Source organism: Somniosus microcephalus, chromosome 2, assembly GCF_052327205.1.
Source record: "Somniosus microcephalus isolate GS21.2 chromosome 2, FLI_Smic_1.0, whole genome shotgun sequence".
Classification (NCBI taxonomy): Eukaryota; Metazoa; Chordata; class Chondrichthyes; order Squaliformes; family Somniosidae; genus Somniosus; species Somniosus microcephalus.
Window position 1 is genome coordinate 152587627 of NC_140988.1, and position 16819 is coordinate 152604445.

At 44.4% G+C, this 16819-nt stretch overlaps 1 protein-coding gene across 6 annotated transcripts in view; it reads left to right on the plus strand.

Moving 5' to 3' along the window:
* The window catches only part of arhgap24 (Rho GTPase activating protein 24), a 730398-nt gene that overhangs the window by 479080 nt on the left and 234499 nt on the right, over nt 1–16819 (plus strand). Inside the window, exon 1 of one of the 6 annotated variants that reach the window (XM_085963666.1) lies at nt 599–681. The exons of 3 other annotated variants lie outside the window; for them this stretch is intronic. Coding sequence is in view for 1 of the 3 variants with exons in the window: in XM_085963634.1 (XP_085819760.1) it covers nt 1843–1864 (22 nt within the window). In the remaining 2 variants the exon portion in view is untranslated. Of the gene's footprint in view, nt 1–598; nt 726–1542; nt 1865–16819 lie in introns of those variants that run through there. 2 more of the 6 variants (XM_085963647.1, XM_085963634.1) reach the window with 2 other exon arrangements.

The following is a 16819-nucleotide window of genomic DNA, read 5'->3' on the forward strand; positions in this document are numbered from 1 at the left end:
ACAGAACAGAGTAAGATCTGATGTGGTCCAGCTAGACATGGTGATGGATGTTTAAACCTGTTGTGCGCCAGATACACTTAAGTCTGTGCCTTTTGGACATGAGGGAGTGAAGATGGGGGCCACACCAGAGGGAGCTACCAGGATAGGGGAGAGCAAGGGGTTTACAGGGGACAAGGGCATCAAAGGTGGAGGTGTGGGAGTGGCTGAGCAGATAGGTAGATGTGGTGAATTAGAAGAGCAAAGACAAGGCAATTGGGAGTTTGAAAGTGCGATTTAACTCGGAGAATCTCATTCATGCCCACGGTAATGCTGTACACCTGGGTCGCCTGTCAGTTTCTGGTGTCCAGCATTGTGAGAGCTACGCGGGACTTGGAGTTGAAAAAATTCAAAGCCAGTTTTAGATATGCGATTGATCACAGACCCACTAATGTTGTGGCAAGGTGCCGCAGCCAAAATACAAACCAGTTGCTCTGGAAATGGCACAGGTGCCCATCCAAAATAGTTAAACTGGCATGAGCCTGTGACTTTGGATGGGGTCACAGATGTAGTCACTGATAAATCCAGCTCCCTCTCCCCCTTAAGGCCTCCCTTGGAATTTCAGGATCAAACACTCTGTGTGGTGAGATAGATGAAAATCTGTTCACGAAATGCTTGCTGCTTAACAGACTGTTAATTAGTTCGGTAAATGGATTTTATATTTAATTTCTTTTGTTAAGGATTCGAATGTAAGTATAAATGGCACTCATGAGACTGATTATTAGCATTGTAGAACTATGGTATTTTTACAATGTGCGAAAAGGGACAATTGATTGTATGAGGGAATCTCATTCATGCTGTACGCCAGGGTCGCCTGTCAGTTTCTGGTGTCCAGCATTGTGAGGGCCGTGGGGGACTGGGAGTCGAAAAAATCCGAAGCCAGTTTTGGATGTGATTGAGCACAGACCCAGTAATGTTGTGGCAAGGTGCCGCAGCCAAAATTATGTATAATTAGTATAATTGTACAAAAACAATTTTTAAAATTTTATATATTAAAGAAGACTTTTGAGATTCCTGCTTAAGATTGTGTTAAGTGCAATTATTTATTAATTTTTATCCTTTAGCCGACAGGGTTAGTAATGTTTACACCACTCTGCTGAGATTTGTATGCAGCATGTGCTGTTAAAGCTATGGTATTGCTCGTCAAAGCAAGCTCCGATTGATTTGTTTTCCTTATCAGGTCTGTCAGAAAACTGGCAATTGATTAATTTTGAATTGTTTTGAAGTGACAAGAGGGCTTATTTGAAAAAGGAAATTATGCATCTCTTACTGGGGATATGCATGACAGAGTTCACATTGGTGACAGCGACAGCAGACCTTCACACACACAAAAAATGTTTCGAAAGACTAATCCTATTGAAGCAAATTCTCAGCATCTGAATATTAAATATTTCTTGTACCGCTTGGCCCCAGAGGCTTTGTGGGTCACTAAGTTGGCTGTGTGCCTGTTGTCATTTATCAGATTTACAGTCCTGCAACTCTTCCCATTTCACATTGTCTCAGCTGCTGTTTTGCATAGCTGACTCTCGCTTCACAGCTGCTCCTTCCCCCTCCCCACTCACTCACTCCGGTGTTGGTCAGTCTAGAGCTGGTGTGCAGCTCGCCTTGTGGTGACCTTTGTGGCCCTGGCTGGCATTGGGTACCTGTTTTCCCCAGAGCAGTGGACAGGTGATTTCCCATTTCTATCTGATGGAGTCATGGGATTCCGACAGTGAGCAAATAGCCTTCACCAGATGCAGAACCGTGTGCAACAAATTCAAAGCAGCAGCAGCTGCTGAGTATCATGGTTAATACTCTCCCACTCGAATGGATTACATTTGTGTTCAAGGTGAGCAGAAGCCTTTACTTTTCTCTCTGAAAGATGCATTCCCTGTGACAACTTCATGTGACTCTTTTCAATACAGTCCTACAATCAACTGTAAAAACACAACAGTGCTATTTCAATTCAGAATGGTCTTAAATCAAATTTGTTAAGTAGTTAATCATTGGTGTAATTGATAACGATTACTGCTTTGGTTCAGTACATAATTTTACAGGACATTAACTGTTTGGTTGCTAGGTTTTAGCAATTTCTGTTAGCGTTAATGGAGTGGGTGACCTTTCTAGTCATGGGAAACATGAGGTGGCAATGAAATCAGTTGCTGATAACAAACGTGTTAACCCTCATCAAATCTGTCTTCCATGTAATGCTGTTGGGCCGACTTCAGCTTGTGTCCGATGTTCTCAGTAGGAGGACCTTAAATGGAACAGGATACTTTCTTGTTCGCAGGTTTTTTTTGCCAAGTGAATGTAACTTTTGGGGGAGTGTTCAAATGAGAAGGAAAGGGCATAGTAAGATGACAGGGAAAATACAGCTAACAGAAGTTAGGAGAACAAAAAAGGCTTGAAACAGCTTCTAAAACATCTGATTCTACTAGGGTGGGGAGGAGTGTGTTGACATTGCCCGGTCAATGAAATGGTGTTTTTAAACATGTGTTTTTCTAATTAATGTGCAATATGACATAGAGCGAGACCTGTTGTTTTAGTTTTGGTAATACATTCCTTTAAATCAGTTCATGCTACTTTCACAGAAAGAAATACAGGCACAATGTTGATACTTGCCTATACTAACTTTATTATAAGTGTTGCAATGTGGTTTCCTTCCTTTGGTAGAATATATATTCAATTTATAAATTCTAATAATATCTCACTATGCCTTACACCCAAGGGTAATCAAAAAATGATCTGGGCATTGCATCAGGGTAATACTGAACAGTATACAGTGCATCAGTAATAAGATTAAAGAGGAATTAATTACAATGAAATTTAAAAATTGACCTGTGCTTCTAACACTGAGATTGCTGATGCGACAACTTGACATTAAATAGAGTTGATGTCTTCTGAACCTTTTGTGTGGGTCATAATGTCAGTCTGAAATGTAGTTATGCTAATGGAGTATCAGAGAGCAGATCAAATGAAGTCTGGTAAAATGAACAAAGATCAAAGAGAAGCCTGAGGCAGATAAATACAGTGAATTGTCAAACTGTCCTGACCACTTTACCTTGTTTATCTGATCGAGTTGCTGTCAATGCCATGTGGGAGACATAGTTTTTATTTGATTCTTCAATGGACTGCATCTCTCAGTGAGGTATTTCATTGGTAGAGTGCGCATATGTTACTGTATCAGTTGATGTAGCTGATGTGTATCATGCTAAAGTATGGGCGGAATTTCCAACTTCGGGGATGGGGGTTAGCTGATCGGCCGCCCGTTGTCCACCGACTTTAACAGAAAGAAAAATCAGGTGGAGTGTATAAATGGCCCGTTTTATGCCCTTGGCAGTTGAAAATTCTTCCCTTTGGAATATATTTTTCCCTGGTGTGGACTTCGGGCGGCAAACCGGTGAAGCGCATCGACCAGCTGTCCGTTAATCCCGGCATGGGAACCGGTCTATTTTGCAAAATGGGTCTCATTACAATTAGGCTGCCGGGCTGTGGGCAGAAAATGCGTGCCCTGGGACAGCCCGCAGGCTCCGCCCACTATCGTCTTAAAATGACAATTGAAAATGTATGTACATCACAGGACCACGATTTGCATATTAAAAGAGAAACATAGAAACATAGAAACATAGAAGATAGGAGCAGGAGTAGGCCATTTGGCCCCTCGAGCCTGCTCCGCCATTTAATGAGATCATGGCTGATCATCCAAATTCAGTACCCTGTCCCTGCCTTCTCTCCATATCCCTTGATCACTTTAGCCTTAAGAAATATATCCAACTCCTTCTTGAATATATTTAATGAATTGGCCTCTACTGCCTTCTGTGGTAGAGAATTCCACAGGTTCACCACTCTCTGGGTGAAGAAATTCCTCCTCATCTCTGTCCTAAATGGCTTACCCCTTATCCTTAGACTGTGGCCCCTGGTTCTGGACTCCCCCGCCATCGGGAACATCCTTCCAGCATCTAGTCTGTCTAGTCCTGTTAGAATTTTATAAGTTTCAATGAGATCCCCTCTCATTCTTCTAAACTCCAGCGAGTACAAGCCCAATCGACCCAATCTCTCCTCATACATCATTCCTGCCATCCCAGGTATCAGCCTGGTGAATCTTCGCTGCATTTCTACCATGGCAAGAACATCCTTCCTCAGATAAGGTGACCAAAACTGCACACAATACTCAAGATGTGGTCTCACCAAGGCCCTGTACAACTGCAGCAAGACATCCTTGTTCCTGTACTCAAACCCTCTCGCTACGAAGGCCAACATACCATTTGCCTTCTTAACCGCCTGCTCCACCTGCATGCTTACTTTCAGCGACTGGTGCACAAGGACGCCCAGGTTTCGTTGCACTTCCCCTTCTCCCAATCTATTGCCATTCAGATAATAATCTGCCTTCCTGTTTTTGACACCAAAGTGGATAACCTCGCACTTATCCACGTTATATTGCATCTGCCATGCTTCTGCCCAATCACCCAACCTGCCCAAATCATACTGGAGTTTCTCGGCATCCTCCTCACAGCACACATGCCCACCCAGCTTTGTGTCGTCTGCAAACTTCAAGATATTACATCTAGTTCCCTCGTCCAGATCATTAATATATATTGTGAATAGCTGGGGTCCAAGGACCGATCCCTGCGGTACCCCACTAGTCACTGCCTGCCACTCGGAAAAAGAGCCATTTATTCCAACTCTTTGCTTTCTGTCTGCCAACCAGTTCTCTATCCAAGTCAATACCTTGCCCCCAATCCCATGTGCCTTAATTTTACACGCTAATCTCTTATGTGAGACCTTATCGAAAGCCTTTTGAAAATCCAAATACACCACATCCACTGGTTCTCCCTTATCTATTTTACCAGTTACATCCTCAAAAAATTCCAGTAGATTAGGCAAGCACGATTTACCTTTTGTAAATCCATGTTGACTTTGTCCGATCCGGTCACTTTTTTCCAAGTGCTCTGCTATTACATCCTTTATAATGGATTCTAGCATTTTCCCCACTACCGATGTCAGGCTTACCGGTCTGTAATTCCCCGTTTTCTCTCTACCACCCTTTTTGAACAGTGGGGTAACATTAGCTACCCTCCAATCCATGGGTACTGTTCCAGAGTCTATCGAATTTTGGAAGATGACCAGCAATGCATCTACTATTTCTAGGGCCACTTCCTTAAGTACCCTAGGATGTAGATTATCAGGCCCTGGGGATTTATCGGCCCTCAACCCCATCAACTTCCCTAACACCATTTCCCTACAAATACTGATTTCTATCAGTTCCTCCCTTTCATTAGACCCTATGTCCCCTGACATCTTTGGGAGGTTAATTGTGGCCAATTTATATGTCCTTTCCTTGGATCTTATGCTATCCCTACTCTGAGACTCAGGCGCATGCTCTGGCCTCCTGGTGGATGGCCCGAGGGAAGATTGCAGTGGCCACAGCAACGGTGGAAACAAGGCAGTAAGTCATTCCCCACCATTTTTGTGATGCTACCACATCTTTTCCACTGGACTGGAGGCCTCAAAATCACCCCCTAGTTCTTTTATCTAATGTCAGTAAGGTATATCTGTAGGGTTGCCAACCCTTCAGGAATGTCCTGGAGTTTTCAGGCATTAAGGATTAATTCTATGATTCTATAAATCTCCTGGACACTGATGCAAGCAACCTGGGAGAAAAATTAAATTTTCTTTCAACATTTTCATTTATTAATTCTAAAAGTAGTGGAGATGGCAAAGAAAAGCTACTTGACTGGGTGGAGCGATTGGAAGAGGGAGGTCATCTGATGAAGCCTCCAGGAATATATCCAGCCAGAGTTGGCCACCATAAATATCAGATGATTACATTCTATTATGAGGGGAACAACTAGTATTGACAGATTATGTTGGTATATGCATTGTGTAGGAAGGGAGAATTACTGTGGTAATATATGTACAATATCAACATAATCTAGTGAGAACAGTATTATGTCTTATTTTGAGGTATATTCCCATGGTGACATATCTGACCTGCACATAATGGGGTATAAGTTAAAGAAAAGAACTTGCTGCCTCTCTCTTGGCCATATCATGACCCTGTCCCAAATCCCAGGGATGGGGTTATACCATACTAGGTGCTGGCAAAGTAGTGACCAATGAAGATGGCTGCCATCCTTGCGGGCTCCATGCGTACCAGGCAGCTAAGTGTCCTTTGGTGTGCTCGGCTCGTTAAGAAAAAAGCATTTCACTGACTGGATTTCACTTGTTGTATTTGGTTATGTGACAAATAAAATTGAAATTGAAATTGGAATTGAAGAGGTTCTTAAAGGATCTGTGCTGCTGTGGGTGGTAGTACCTGGTAGCCTATTCTCTTCTACCATGCTGCCTTATTCACCTCACCTCCACATTTCTGCTGTTGACAACAGTGACCACATTTCAAAAGTACTTAATTGGCTGTAAACCGCTTTGGGATATTCTGAACTCGTGAAAGGTGGCATATCAATGCAAAGCCTTTCTTTTCTGTTTCTTCCTCCATAAGGATAGCATAGAGATCTATATCCATGGGGAATGCCATACATTCTCCAGAGTCATTCTGAGTATGTAGGCGCGTGAGTGGAGGGTTAACAAATGTATGAGTGGTGTGAGACTTTAGCACGGGGGGGCGGGTCAAGTGCAAATCTTGGTGGAAAAAAACAGGTTGAAAACATATCTGTGAAGCCAGAAATTAGCAAGCAACGTTTGGAGACTCTTTAAAGCTTTCAAGTTCCTCACTTCTGCCTATATCAGCGGCAGGGGAGAGTAGCTGTGCTTGTTTTAGATTGTTTGTAACTTTCCCAGTTTGCAATAGTAACACAAGAGTAAGACATTCCCGGGCACAGAGCCACCAGGTGAGTGGTGCCCCAATGTAAATGAGCCCCGCAGGTCTTGGCCAGGTGGATCGTCAAAGCTGCCAGAAAGATTGAGGAAACTCGCTTCTCGCACATTAACGGCATAAGCAGGTTTCCTCAATCTGTTTTAGCATAATAACAGCGTAATAGCCCAGAAATTCGGGTCCCCACGGGTGAGTACGCATGGGGTACTCACCCGTAAACCCAATGGAAGTGCCGGTTTTGTGCATGCACTGCGCATGCGTGGGAAACCGGCACTTCCGTTCCCCTGAAAGAAGGGGTTGAGAGGTGGAATGCGTGCGCAGGAGAGGCAGCGCGTGTGCATCGAACTTACGTTTTTTTTGCAGGTTTCTCCGGGAGGGTAAGTCTCCAGCAGTTACACTTTTAAAAAGCAGGCGCAAGGCCTGCTTTTGACAACGTAAGTGGTAAATTAATTAAAATTAAAACATTTTTTCCACAGGTTTATTATTTTTAAATACTTTAAAGAAAGGTAAGTTTATTTTTAGCCCTGTTAGAAAATGTAATTAATTTTTTCAAAAATTTAATTATTGTTTAAAATAGTTATTTCATGTAATTTATAGTTATTTTAAAAATGTGATTTTTAAAAAATTTATTTGAAGATTTAGTGATGTTTTGGGGCTTATAGTATTTATAGGTTTGACAGCTCTTCCTGTCAAACTTATGAATGAAGCATTCCCTGCTACCATTGGCTCTCCATGGCCCACGTGATCCCAGAGGACGCATCAAACTAACTGCGCCCCTGGGATACGCAAGCACTGCGTGCCGGCAGTTGGAGGAGGCCCAGGATCGGAATCCCACGCGGGCCCACAGCTCAACGGCCGGCGCGGTAGGTAAGTGCAGTTCGGGGGCTTGCACCCGCGGGAAGCCCCCAACCCGAATTTCTGGGCCAATATCTGCGTGATGGTGAAGATAGGGAGGAAATTCAGGGCCATAATCAAACGTTTATGGGCAACATCACACTCTACTTTGAGCTAATCAGATCCACCCAGTTGGAATAGTCGTGTTTTGTTAAGCACGGTTCTGTATTCATTGCTGGCCTACAGGCAGGAACTGTAGCAGTGACATTTGCATGACCTTGTCGTGACCTTAACAGTAATGGTTTATATAGCGTTCAATCGAATAGCAGTGACAATCCTGTACCATTTCAAAATGCTGACCAAGCATACTTAAGCTGTAGTGTAGCAATTGTTAGTATGTCTGAAATAATTTTGTCTAAAAAATCAAAGTAAATATTTCCTCAGCCAATGCAACTTTTCATCTAATGCCTTCATTGCTTTCATTTTGAACAACTACATATAAATACATAGGCAAACACACTCACTCTCACACACTGAGGCAGTGGTCCCCTCTGTGCAAGTTAGAGTAACCACAGAGGGCCAAAGGGATTTTATTGCAGACCAGGGACCAACAAGTGTTAAGTACAATGAAGCCCACTTACAATAAATACCTGACAAACAAATCATCACAGAATAAAATATCATGACACAAATCTTTCTCTTAGGATTCCCATGATTTCTGCATTGTTTCAGCAAGTTCAATATAACGTTTGAAATGAATTAAATTAAAGAAAATGATCTAGAAATTGGAAACTTTAGTACCGGCCGTTAAGGCCAGTTTTGAAGAAAAAATGGTGGCCGCTTCGCTTCCACCTACTTCCGGCGCGGAACGCAGCGACCGCCATATTAGCATGTCGGCAGCGCTGTCGTTGCCTGCACTCGGCTCAAATATTTTAATGATCAAGAGCATGATGTCAATTGGCGTGCATCGCCGGATTGACACACGCTCAGTGATTCTGGACGTCGCCATTCCTCTCACGCCCTCCCCAGTGCATGCCCGTGCGTGCAGCTGTTCACAGGGCGTAGAGCTGGAAGAAAGTGGCTGAGATCTATAGATCTCCGCCAAAGTCTTCAATAACTCTGCAGAGTACGTCCAGTCCAGTGAGATGGCTCATGGTGATTGCTGCAGAAACACATCAGTAGATTGAATGCCTGTTCTGTACATGTTAGATGCCAGCACTCAACCAGAGCAGGTCAGTGAGTTCTGGCACAATGTATACAGAACAGCATCTGGTTACAAATAGTCTGGGGGACTTGTATTGCATCTGAAGGCCTGATCCATTACTGTTGCTTGCAGTTGTGTCAGTAAACAGGAAATTAAGTGACATTTGAGCTTTGTAAATGTTTACTGTTATTGTTCCAAATGTCCGTATTGAATATGCATTCTGTTCCTTTGAAGTAACAGGTGTGTAGTTATTACATTTTCAACGAAAGGAGATGTTGAGTCTGTGTGTCCCAGTTATGCTTAGGATCAATCACTGGACACAGACAACAAGAATAACTTTGAACAGGTCTTTACTATTCGGAGGTCAGGGCTGAACTGCCCAGCAAATCCCTACACAACACTTATATACCGGTGTGGTCACCACCGGTATTACAGTATACAGCAGCCAAGAGCAAGTAGTACATCTCTTAAGGTAGTTCTCTTAAGGTGGAACAGGTTACATACACCACAATCCTCCCTTTTTAGCTTAACAGTTATATCCCCATTTAACATAACATAATAACATATATATATATACAACTTCATGCAAAACAGTTCAAAGATTCAGTCTCTGAGGAGGCCTCCTGATTTGAGTTGGATAACGCCTTTCAGGGGTCTCTGATTCTCGTTGCTGGGGTGACTCATCTAGTTGGTCTCTTATGGATTGGACATCATCATCAGGTACATTCACTTCTGAGGTAGATGCTTCAGGTTCACTAACTTCTTCCACGGTTGTCTCTGCCGTAACCATGGGATCGACCCTTGTTCTCGATTCTACCAGTTGGTCAGCATGACGCCGTATTACATTTTCACCAATATCTACCGTGTACATCAGAGGTCCTTGTCTGGCCCGAATTGTTCCAGATTGCCATTTCTCGTTTTTATAGTCCCGGGCTAACACTGGTTGTCCTATTTCGAAACTCCGAGTGGTCTTGTTATTTATATGCTGGAACTGTTTGTTTTCAACTTCCCTCCGCACATTTGGTTTTAACAAGTCCAACCTGGACCGCAACCTCCTGTTATAGAACATCATGGCAGGACTTTGGTTTGTCACTGCATGAGTGGCGTTTCGATATGCCAGTAGGAATTTGTCCACCTTGTGTTGTAGTGGAATCTGATCTTCGCTCATGGCCTTTATTGCTTTTTTGAACGTTTGTACAAATCTCTTGGCCAACCCGTTTGTAGCCGGATGATATGTGGCAGAGGTATAATGTTTCACCCCATTCTTCTTCATGAATTTCTGGAATTCTTCTGACACGAACTGCGGTCCGTTGTCTGAACATATTTGTTCTGGCAATCCATTTCTTGCAAATATCGTTCTTAGCACCGCGATCGTCTTTTCCGAGGTAGTGGTAGTCATCTTAATCACTTCTGGCCATTTAGAATGTGCGTCCACCGCAATTAAAAACATGGAGTCCATGAATGGACCAGCAAAGTCAATATGTACACGTTGCCATGGGGTTGAAGGCCATTCCCATGGATGCAGCGGTGCAATCGGAGGTGCATTTTGCACTTTTTGGCACCCTGAGCAGCTTTTCGTCAGATCCTCTATCTGTTGGTCGATACCCGGCCACCACACATAAGCCCTAGCAAGGCTTTTCATCTTGACTCCCCCCAGATGACCTTCATGCAGTTCCTTTAGAACTCTCTCTCTTAACTTAGGAGGAATAATCACCCTTGTTCCATACATCAATGTTCCTTGACAGACGGACAGCTGTTCTCGTCTTGCTGAGAATGCCGGTAACAGTGGATCACCATGTGCTGGCCATCCCTTCACTGTTACTTCGTAGACCCGGGACAGTGTCGGGTCATTCCTGGTTTCTCTTTCAATACTTGCATTGGTGACTGGTAAACATTCGATGATGGTCGAGTGAAATAACTCAACAGGGTCAACCGTCGGTGCCTCCTCCTCTGTAGGTAGTGGCAGGCGCGACAGCCCATCAGCATTACCATGCTGCTTTGTACCTTTGAATTCAACCTGATATTGATGTGCCCCTAGGAAAAGGGACCATCTCTGGAGTCTCTGTGCTGTCATCACCGAAACACCCTTCTTAGGGTTAAAAATGGATACCAACGGCTGGTGGTCTGTCAGAAGCGTAAACTTTTGGCCCTGCAGGTAATGATTAAACTTCTTTACTCCCCACACAAGGCTGAGAGCCTCCCTATCTATCTGAGCATAGTTGCGCTCCGTGGAGGTCAATGATCTGGATGCGAACGCGACTGGCCTCTCCAGGCCATTTGGCAACTTGTGTGAGAGTACTGCCCCAATACCATATGGAGAAGCATCACAAACCAAACGAATAGGCAGCGTTGGGTTGAAGTGAGCCAACACTTCCTCTGAGGTGATCAATGCCTTGCTTTTGCGAAAGGCCCTCTTACAGTCCTCGCTCCACTTCCATGGTACTCCCTTCTGCAAAAGAGCGTTCAGCGGGTGCAGCACCGTGGATAAATTTGGCAGAAACCTATGGTAATAGCTAATCAACCCTAGGAACGACCTCAACTGGGATACATTATCCAGAGCGGGAGCCTTCACAACAGCTTCGATCTTGTCAGGAGACTTATGAAGCCCCTCCTGGTCAATGACATGACCACAGTACGAGATCCGCTTCTGAAAGAACTCACATTTCTGGCGATTAACTCGAAGTCCATATTCTTTCAATCTGGTGAGCACCAGTTCCAAATTTGCAAGGTGTTCCTCGTCATCATCTCCTGTAATCAGAATATCGTCCAGGTAACATTGTGTGCCTGGAATTCCCTGTAATACCTGCTCCATGGCCCTCTGCCAAATTGCTGGAGCCGATGCCACTCCAAAAACCAGTCTATTATACCGGTACAAGCCTCTATGCGTGTTGATCGTGAGATACTGGCGTGACTCTTCCTCAACTTCCAGCTGTAAGTACGCCTGCGCCAGGTCTATCTTGGTGAAGTGTTTCCCGCCAGACAACGAAGCGAAGATATCCTCAATCCGCGGAAGCGGATACTGCACCGTGTGAAGCACCGGATTAACAGTGATCTTGAAACCTCCACAGATGCGAACCTTCCCCGGTTCCCCCAGCTTGTTGCTCGATGAACGCTTCATGACGGGAACAATGGGCGTAGCCCACTCACTCCAGTCTACCTTAGACAGTACTCCTGCACGTTCTAGCCCTTCCAGCTCAGCTTCCACAGCAGGTCGTATCGCATAAGGTACCGGTCTGGCTTTGAAAAATTTCGGGTTTGCATGTTCTTCAACCTTGATGTTTGCCGTAATTCCTCTCGGTGTTCCCAGTCCCTGTTGGAACACCTCTTTAGCATCGTCCAATATTCTGGACAATCGTTTAGGTTTGACATCTTTTTTACCGGAATCTACCGTTAGTGCTTTTAAGGAATGCCAGTCCATATTTATTTTCCTAATCCACTCCCGTCCCAGTAGTGGTGGACCTCCCTCAGGTAGCACATATAAGTCCATTCCTCGGCTTTCTTTGCCCTTGTGGACCACCTTTACCTCTATCTTCCCGATGGGGTATACCCTTTGCCCCGTGTATGTTTTCAATACAATCTCCGTATCCCGTAGGGGAATATGTGGGAATAACCTTTTGTAATCTTGTTTATTCATGACCGTCAATGCTGATCCAGTGTCCAATTCCATCTTCACTTGGACTCCTGCTATCTGAAGTGTGACCCAGATTGTTTGGAGGTCTGCTTCATTACCAACATTGTGTACTCTTAGACTACCCAGTTCATTACTGCTGGAGTCTGAATCTGACTTCTGTTCGTTCGAACTGTTCTCTGTCACCTTGTGTACCTTTCTGTACTTTTCCTGCGGTGACTTTTTGTTGCTGGTCTTCTTTCCTGACCGGCATACTTTAGCTATGTGACCAAGCCTGCCACATTTTCTGCATTCCTGATTTTTGAACCAGCACTGGTTCTGATCATGCGTTGTCTTTCCACAACGATAACATTTTACTGTACCCAAGACCATTTGATTGGTGCTGAGTTCCGGTGACCGTAGCTGCATTTCCGCCGTGCCTCTCGCTGCGGCTTCTTGCGATGCTGCAATAGTGACAGCTTTATCAAGCGTAAGATCATTCTCCTCAAGCAGTCACTTTTGTGTTCCTTCTTTTAACAATCCACACACAAATTTATCTCTCAGCGCATCTGCTAGTCCTGTTCCAAACTGACAGTACTTCGATAGCTTACGCAGTTCAATTAAAAATTCAGCGTTGCTTTCGTCTTTCAGCTGCGTTCTTCTGTAAAATTTAATTCGTTCCGCTATCATCAGCGGCGTGGGGTTTAAATGATTTTTCAGGACAGCAACAATATTCGCGAAAGTCTGATCCGCCGGTTTATTTGGTGATAGAAGGTGCTTCAATAGCCCGTATGTCTTCGCACCCATTGAGCTTAATAAGGTTAGTGCTTTCTCATCATCTGGTACCTTATTTGCTTTACAATAAACTTCCATGCGTTCTACATATGTGGTCCAATCTTCGATATCGCTATCAAAGGTATTAATGTTCCCATGTTTAGGCATCCTTGCAAGTTTTTAAATTTTTCTTTTCCTCAAAATGGCGGCTTCCCGCGCTTGTCTTCTTCCCCCGCCTACTAAAATGGCGGCTTCCCGCGCTTGGCGGTCTTTCCCGCGCTCGTCTTCTTCCCCCGCCGACTACAATGGCGGATTCCCGCGTTTGCCTTCTTCCCCCGCTGGCTGCAATGGCGATTGCCGTGCTGCTGCCGTTCTCGCCTCCCCAGCGGTTCTCAATTCCCCGACGCTGCTTTGCCTCGCAACCCCGCTTGCAGCCCGGTCCTTTACACCGGCTGCGTTTGAGTTCTCCGCGGCTCTCGTGCCTTAAGCTGCCCCAGTCGCTGCGCCTCTCGGCCTCGATTGCAGCCCGGCCCTTTTTACCGGCCGTGGTCGAGTTCTCCGCCCTTATTCCTCCGTTTTCCCTCCCCTACTCCACAGCCAATGCGGCCGACTTTCTGCTCGTGTCGCTGATCGGCTTACCCACCACCGTGGTAGAAGGGATGATCACTGCCTGTCGCTGATGGAGGGCTTCGTGGTCAGAATTTTTCTTTTTAACCCGGGTTCTCGATGCCTCCCGTGCGATGGTGCTCAGCAGGATGATGAGGGCGGATGCCTCTTCTCGACGCCCGTTCTGAGGACGAAGCTGCCTTGGATGTAAAACTGCTGCAGGGTAAGATCGGACTCGTCGCCACTGTTAAGTCTGTGTGTCCCAGTTATGCTTATTATAAATCACTGGACACAGACCACAAGAATAACTTTAACAGGCCTTTACTATTCGGAGGTCAGGGCTGAACTGCCCAGCAAATCCCTACACAACACTTATATACCGGTGTGGTCACCACCGGTATTACAGTATACAGCAGCCAAGAGAAAGTAGTACATCTCTTAAGGTAGTTCTCTTAAGGTGGAACAGGTTACATACACCACAGGAGACCTAATGACTTTCTCCTGTTTCTGAAGGAATTTGTACATCTGCATTTACTCGTATCGATATTCAGGTGTTCAGGGTATCCGGTAAACGTTTCACATCCCTTGGTGTAATCAGGGAGGAATCATGGATCACTTATGCTGGCTCGGACATCCAGTATTGCAAACAAATCTCCCAATTCCAGTACATCATTGCTCTTTCAAAATGCTTATCTGGAGAGATATACTCCTGAAAAGACTTATAGTGAAAAGCCTCTGTAATAACAAAGTTTATAAACTATGTATATGTGTATTAAAAGAATAGGTTGCTTTTATTTGTATTCTAGAGAGTAGAATTGGAAATATTGGTTGCATTCTTTAACATATGACAGATTAGTCTATTTTTACACTTTCATTTATCTTGCATACCCTTTCTGTCAACCGAAAAACATAACCGGAAAAATAGCAGTACACCTTAAGAAATTGCGATCTCCTGAGAATGCCGCACAGATCCTTTAGACCCGACCTTCGGCCTCCTGCTGATTTTGCCGCCGGAAAGAGCGCGTTGCACGAGAGCTTCTGCGCTCTGCTCATTTAAATCAGCAGGCAGCACCAAAATACCGGCACGGCCTGCACTCTTTTTGTAGCCAGCCGTCAATCTTGGCCCATGGTGGCACCGCCTGTTTTCAGGCTTAATTGAATTTGTAGGCCAAAGGCTCATTCTTGAAACATTTACTTTCTGTGATAACAGCAGTTCGCTGACTCGTCTGTGACAAATCAGTCGGCTGTACTGTGAGACTTAGTGCCCTCCCCAACTCTCTGTTTTCCCCAACATTGGTTGCAGCTCACCTGTGTTCCACTGGAGCTCAAGCAGAACTATTAAACTATCAAAACTGGGAAAAATGTTGCAATGGTGTGAGACAGCAAGCACAGCAGAAATAATGGGGAAATGGGTTACTAGAATAGTCAGGTTAAATGAATAGTTCACAAACAAATTGGTCCTTTAAGCAGGTTACACTATAATCTAATCCCAAGGTTTTACTGAGAAGCTGCATTAGTTAGTATGCTAACACAATTGAAGCATTAAACTTTTCAGCTGTAATAACCATTAAAATTAACTATCACAAAAACATTAGGAAATACTAACATACAGTACAGAAGGCAATTAAACAATAATACGTCAACACTCAACTATGCACATTGACAGTGTTAACATACAGTGATATTAAAGGTTTAATTTGCTTTGCAGAATTTTTATTGCTTAACACATTTGTGTCAAAGTTTTATGTACACTATTTTAATAGCTGTTAAACCATTTACAATCTATATGAATTTAAAATATATAGGTGAATGACCTTATTAAAATAGGAATTTGATGCGAGTGCATTTACCTGTATCCACAAATAGCACACAGAGGAATTTCACCCCTTAAATGTTAACCCAATAATGCACATAGAAGACAGGAGCAGGAGTAGGCCATTCGGCCCCTTGAGCCTGCTCCGCCATTCAATGCGATCCTGGCTGATCATCCAAATTCAGTACCCGGTCCCTGCTTTCTCCCCATACCCCTTGATCCCTTTAGCCTTAAGAAATATATCCAACTCCTTCTTGAATATAGTTAATGTATTGGCCTCTACTGCCTTCTGTGGTAGAGAATTCCACAGGTTCACCACTCTCTGGGTGAAGAAATTCCTCCTCATTTCTATCCTAAATGGCCTACCCCTTATCCTTAGACTGTGACCCCTGGTTCTGGACTCCCCGACCATTGGGAACATCCTTCCTGCATCTAGTCTGTCCAGTCCTGTCAGAATTTTATAAGTTTCAATGAGATCCCCTCTCATTCTTCTAAACTCCAGCGAGTACAAGCCCAACCAACCCAATCTCTCCTCATACGTCATTACTGCCATCCCAGGTATCAGCCTGGTGAATCTTCGCTGAACTCCTTCCATGGCAAGAACATCCTTCCTCAGATAAGGTGACCAAAGCTGCACACAATACTCAAGATGTGGTCTCACCAAGGCCCTGTATAACTGCAGCAAGACATCCTTGTTCCTGTACTCAAACCCTCTCGCTACGAAGGCCAACATACCATTTGCCTTCTTAACCGCCTGCTGCACCTGCATGCTTACCTTCAGCGACTGGTGCACAAGGACACCCAGGTCTCGTTGCACTTCCCCTTCTCCCAATCTATTGCCATTCAGATAATAATCTGCCTTCCTGTTTTTGCCACCAAAGTGGATAACCTCACATTTATCCACGTTATATTGCATCTGCCATGCTTTTGCCCAATCACCCAACCTGTCCAAATCATCCTGGAGTTTCTCGGCATCCTCCTCACAGCACACACGCACACCCAGCTTTGTGTCATCTGCAAATTTGGAGATATTACATCTAGTTCCCTCGTCCAGATCATTAATATATATTGTGAATAGCTGGGGTCCAAGGACCGATCCCTGCGGTACCCCACTAGTCACTGCCTGCCACTTGG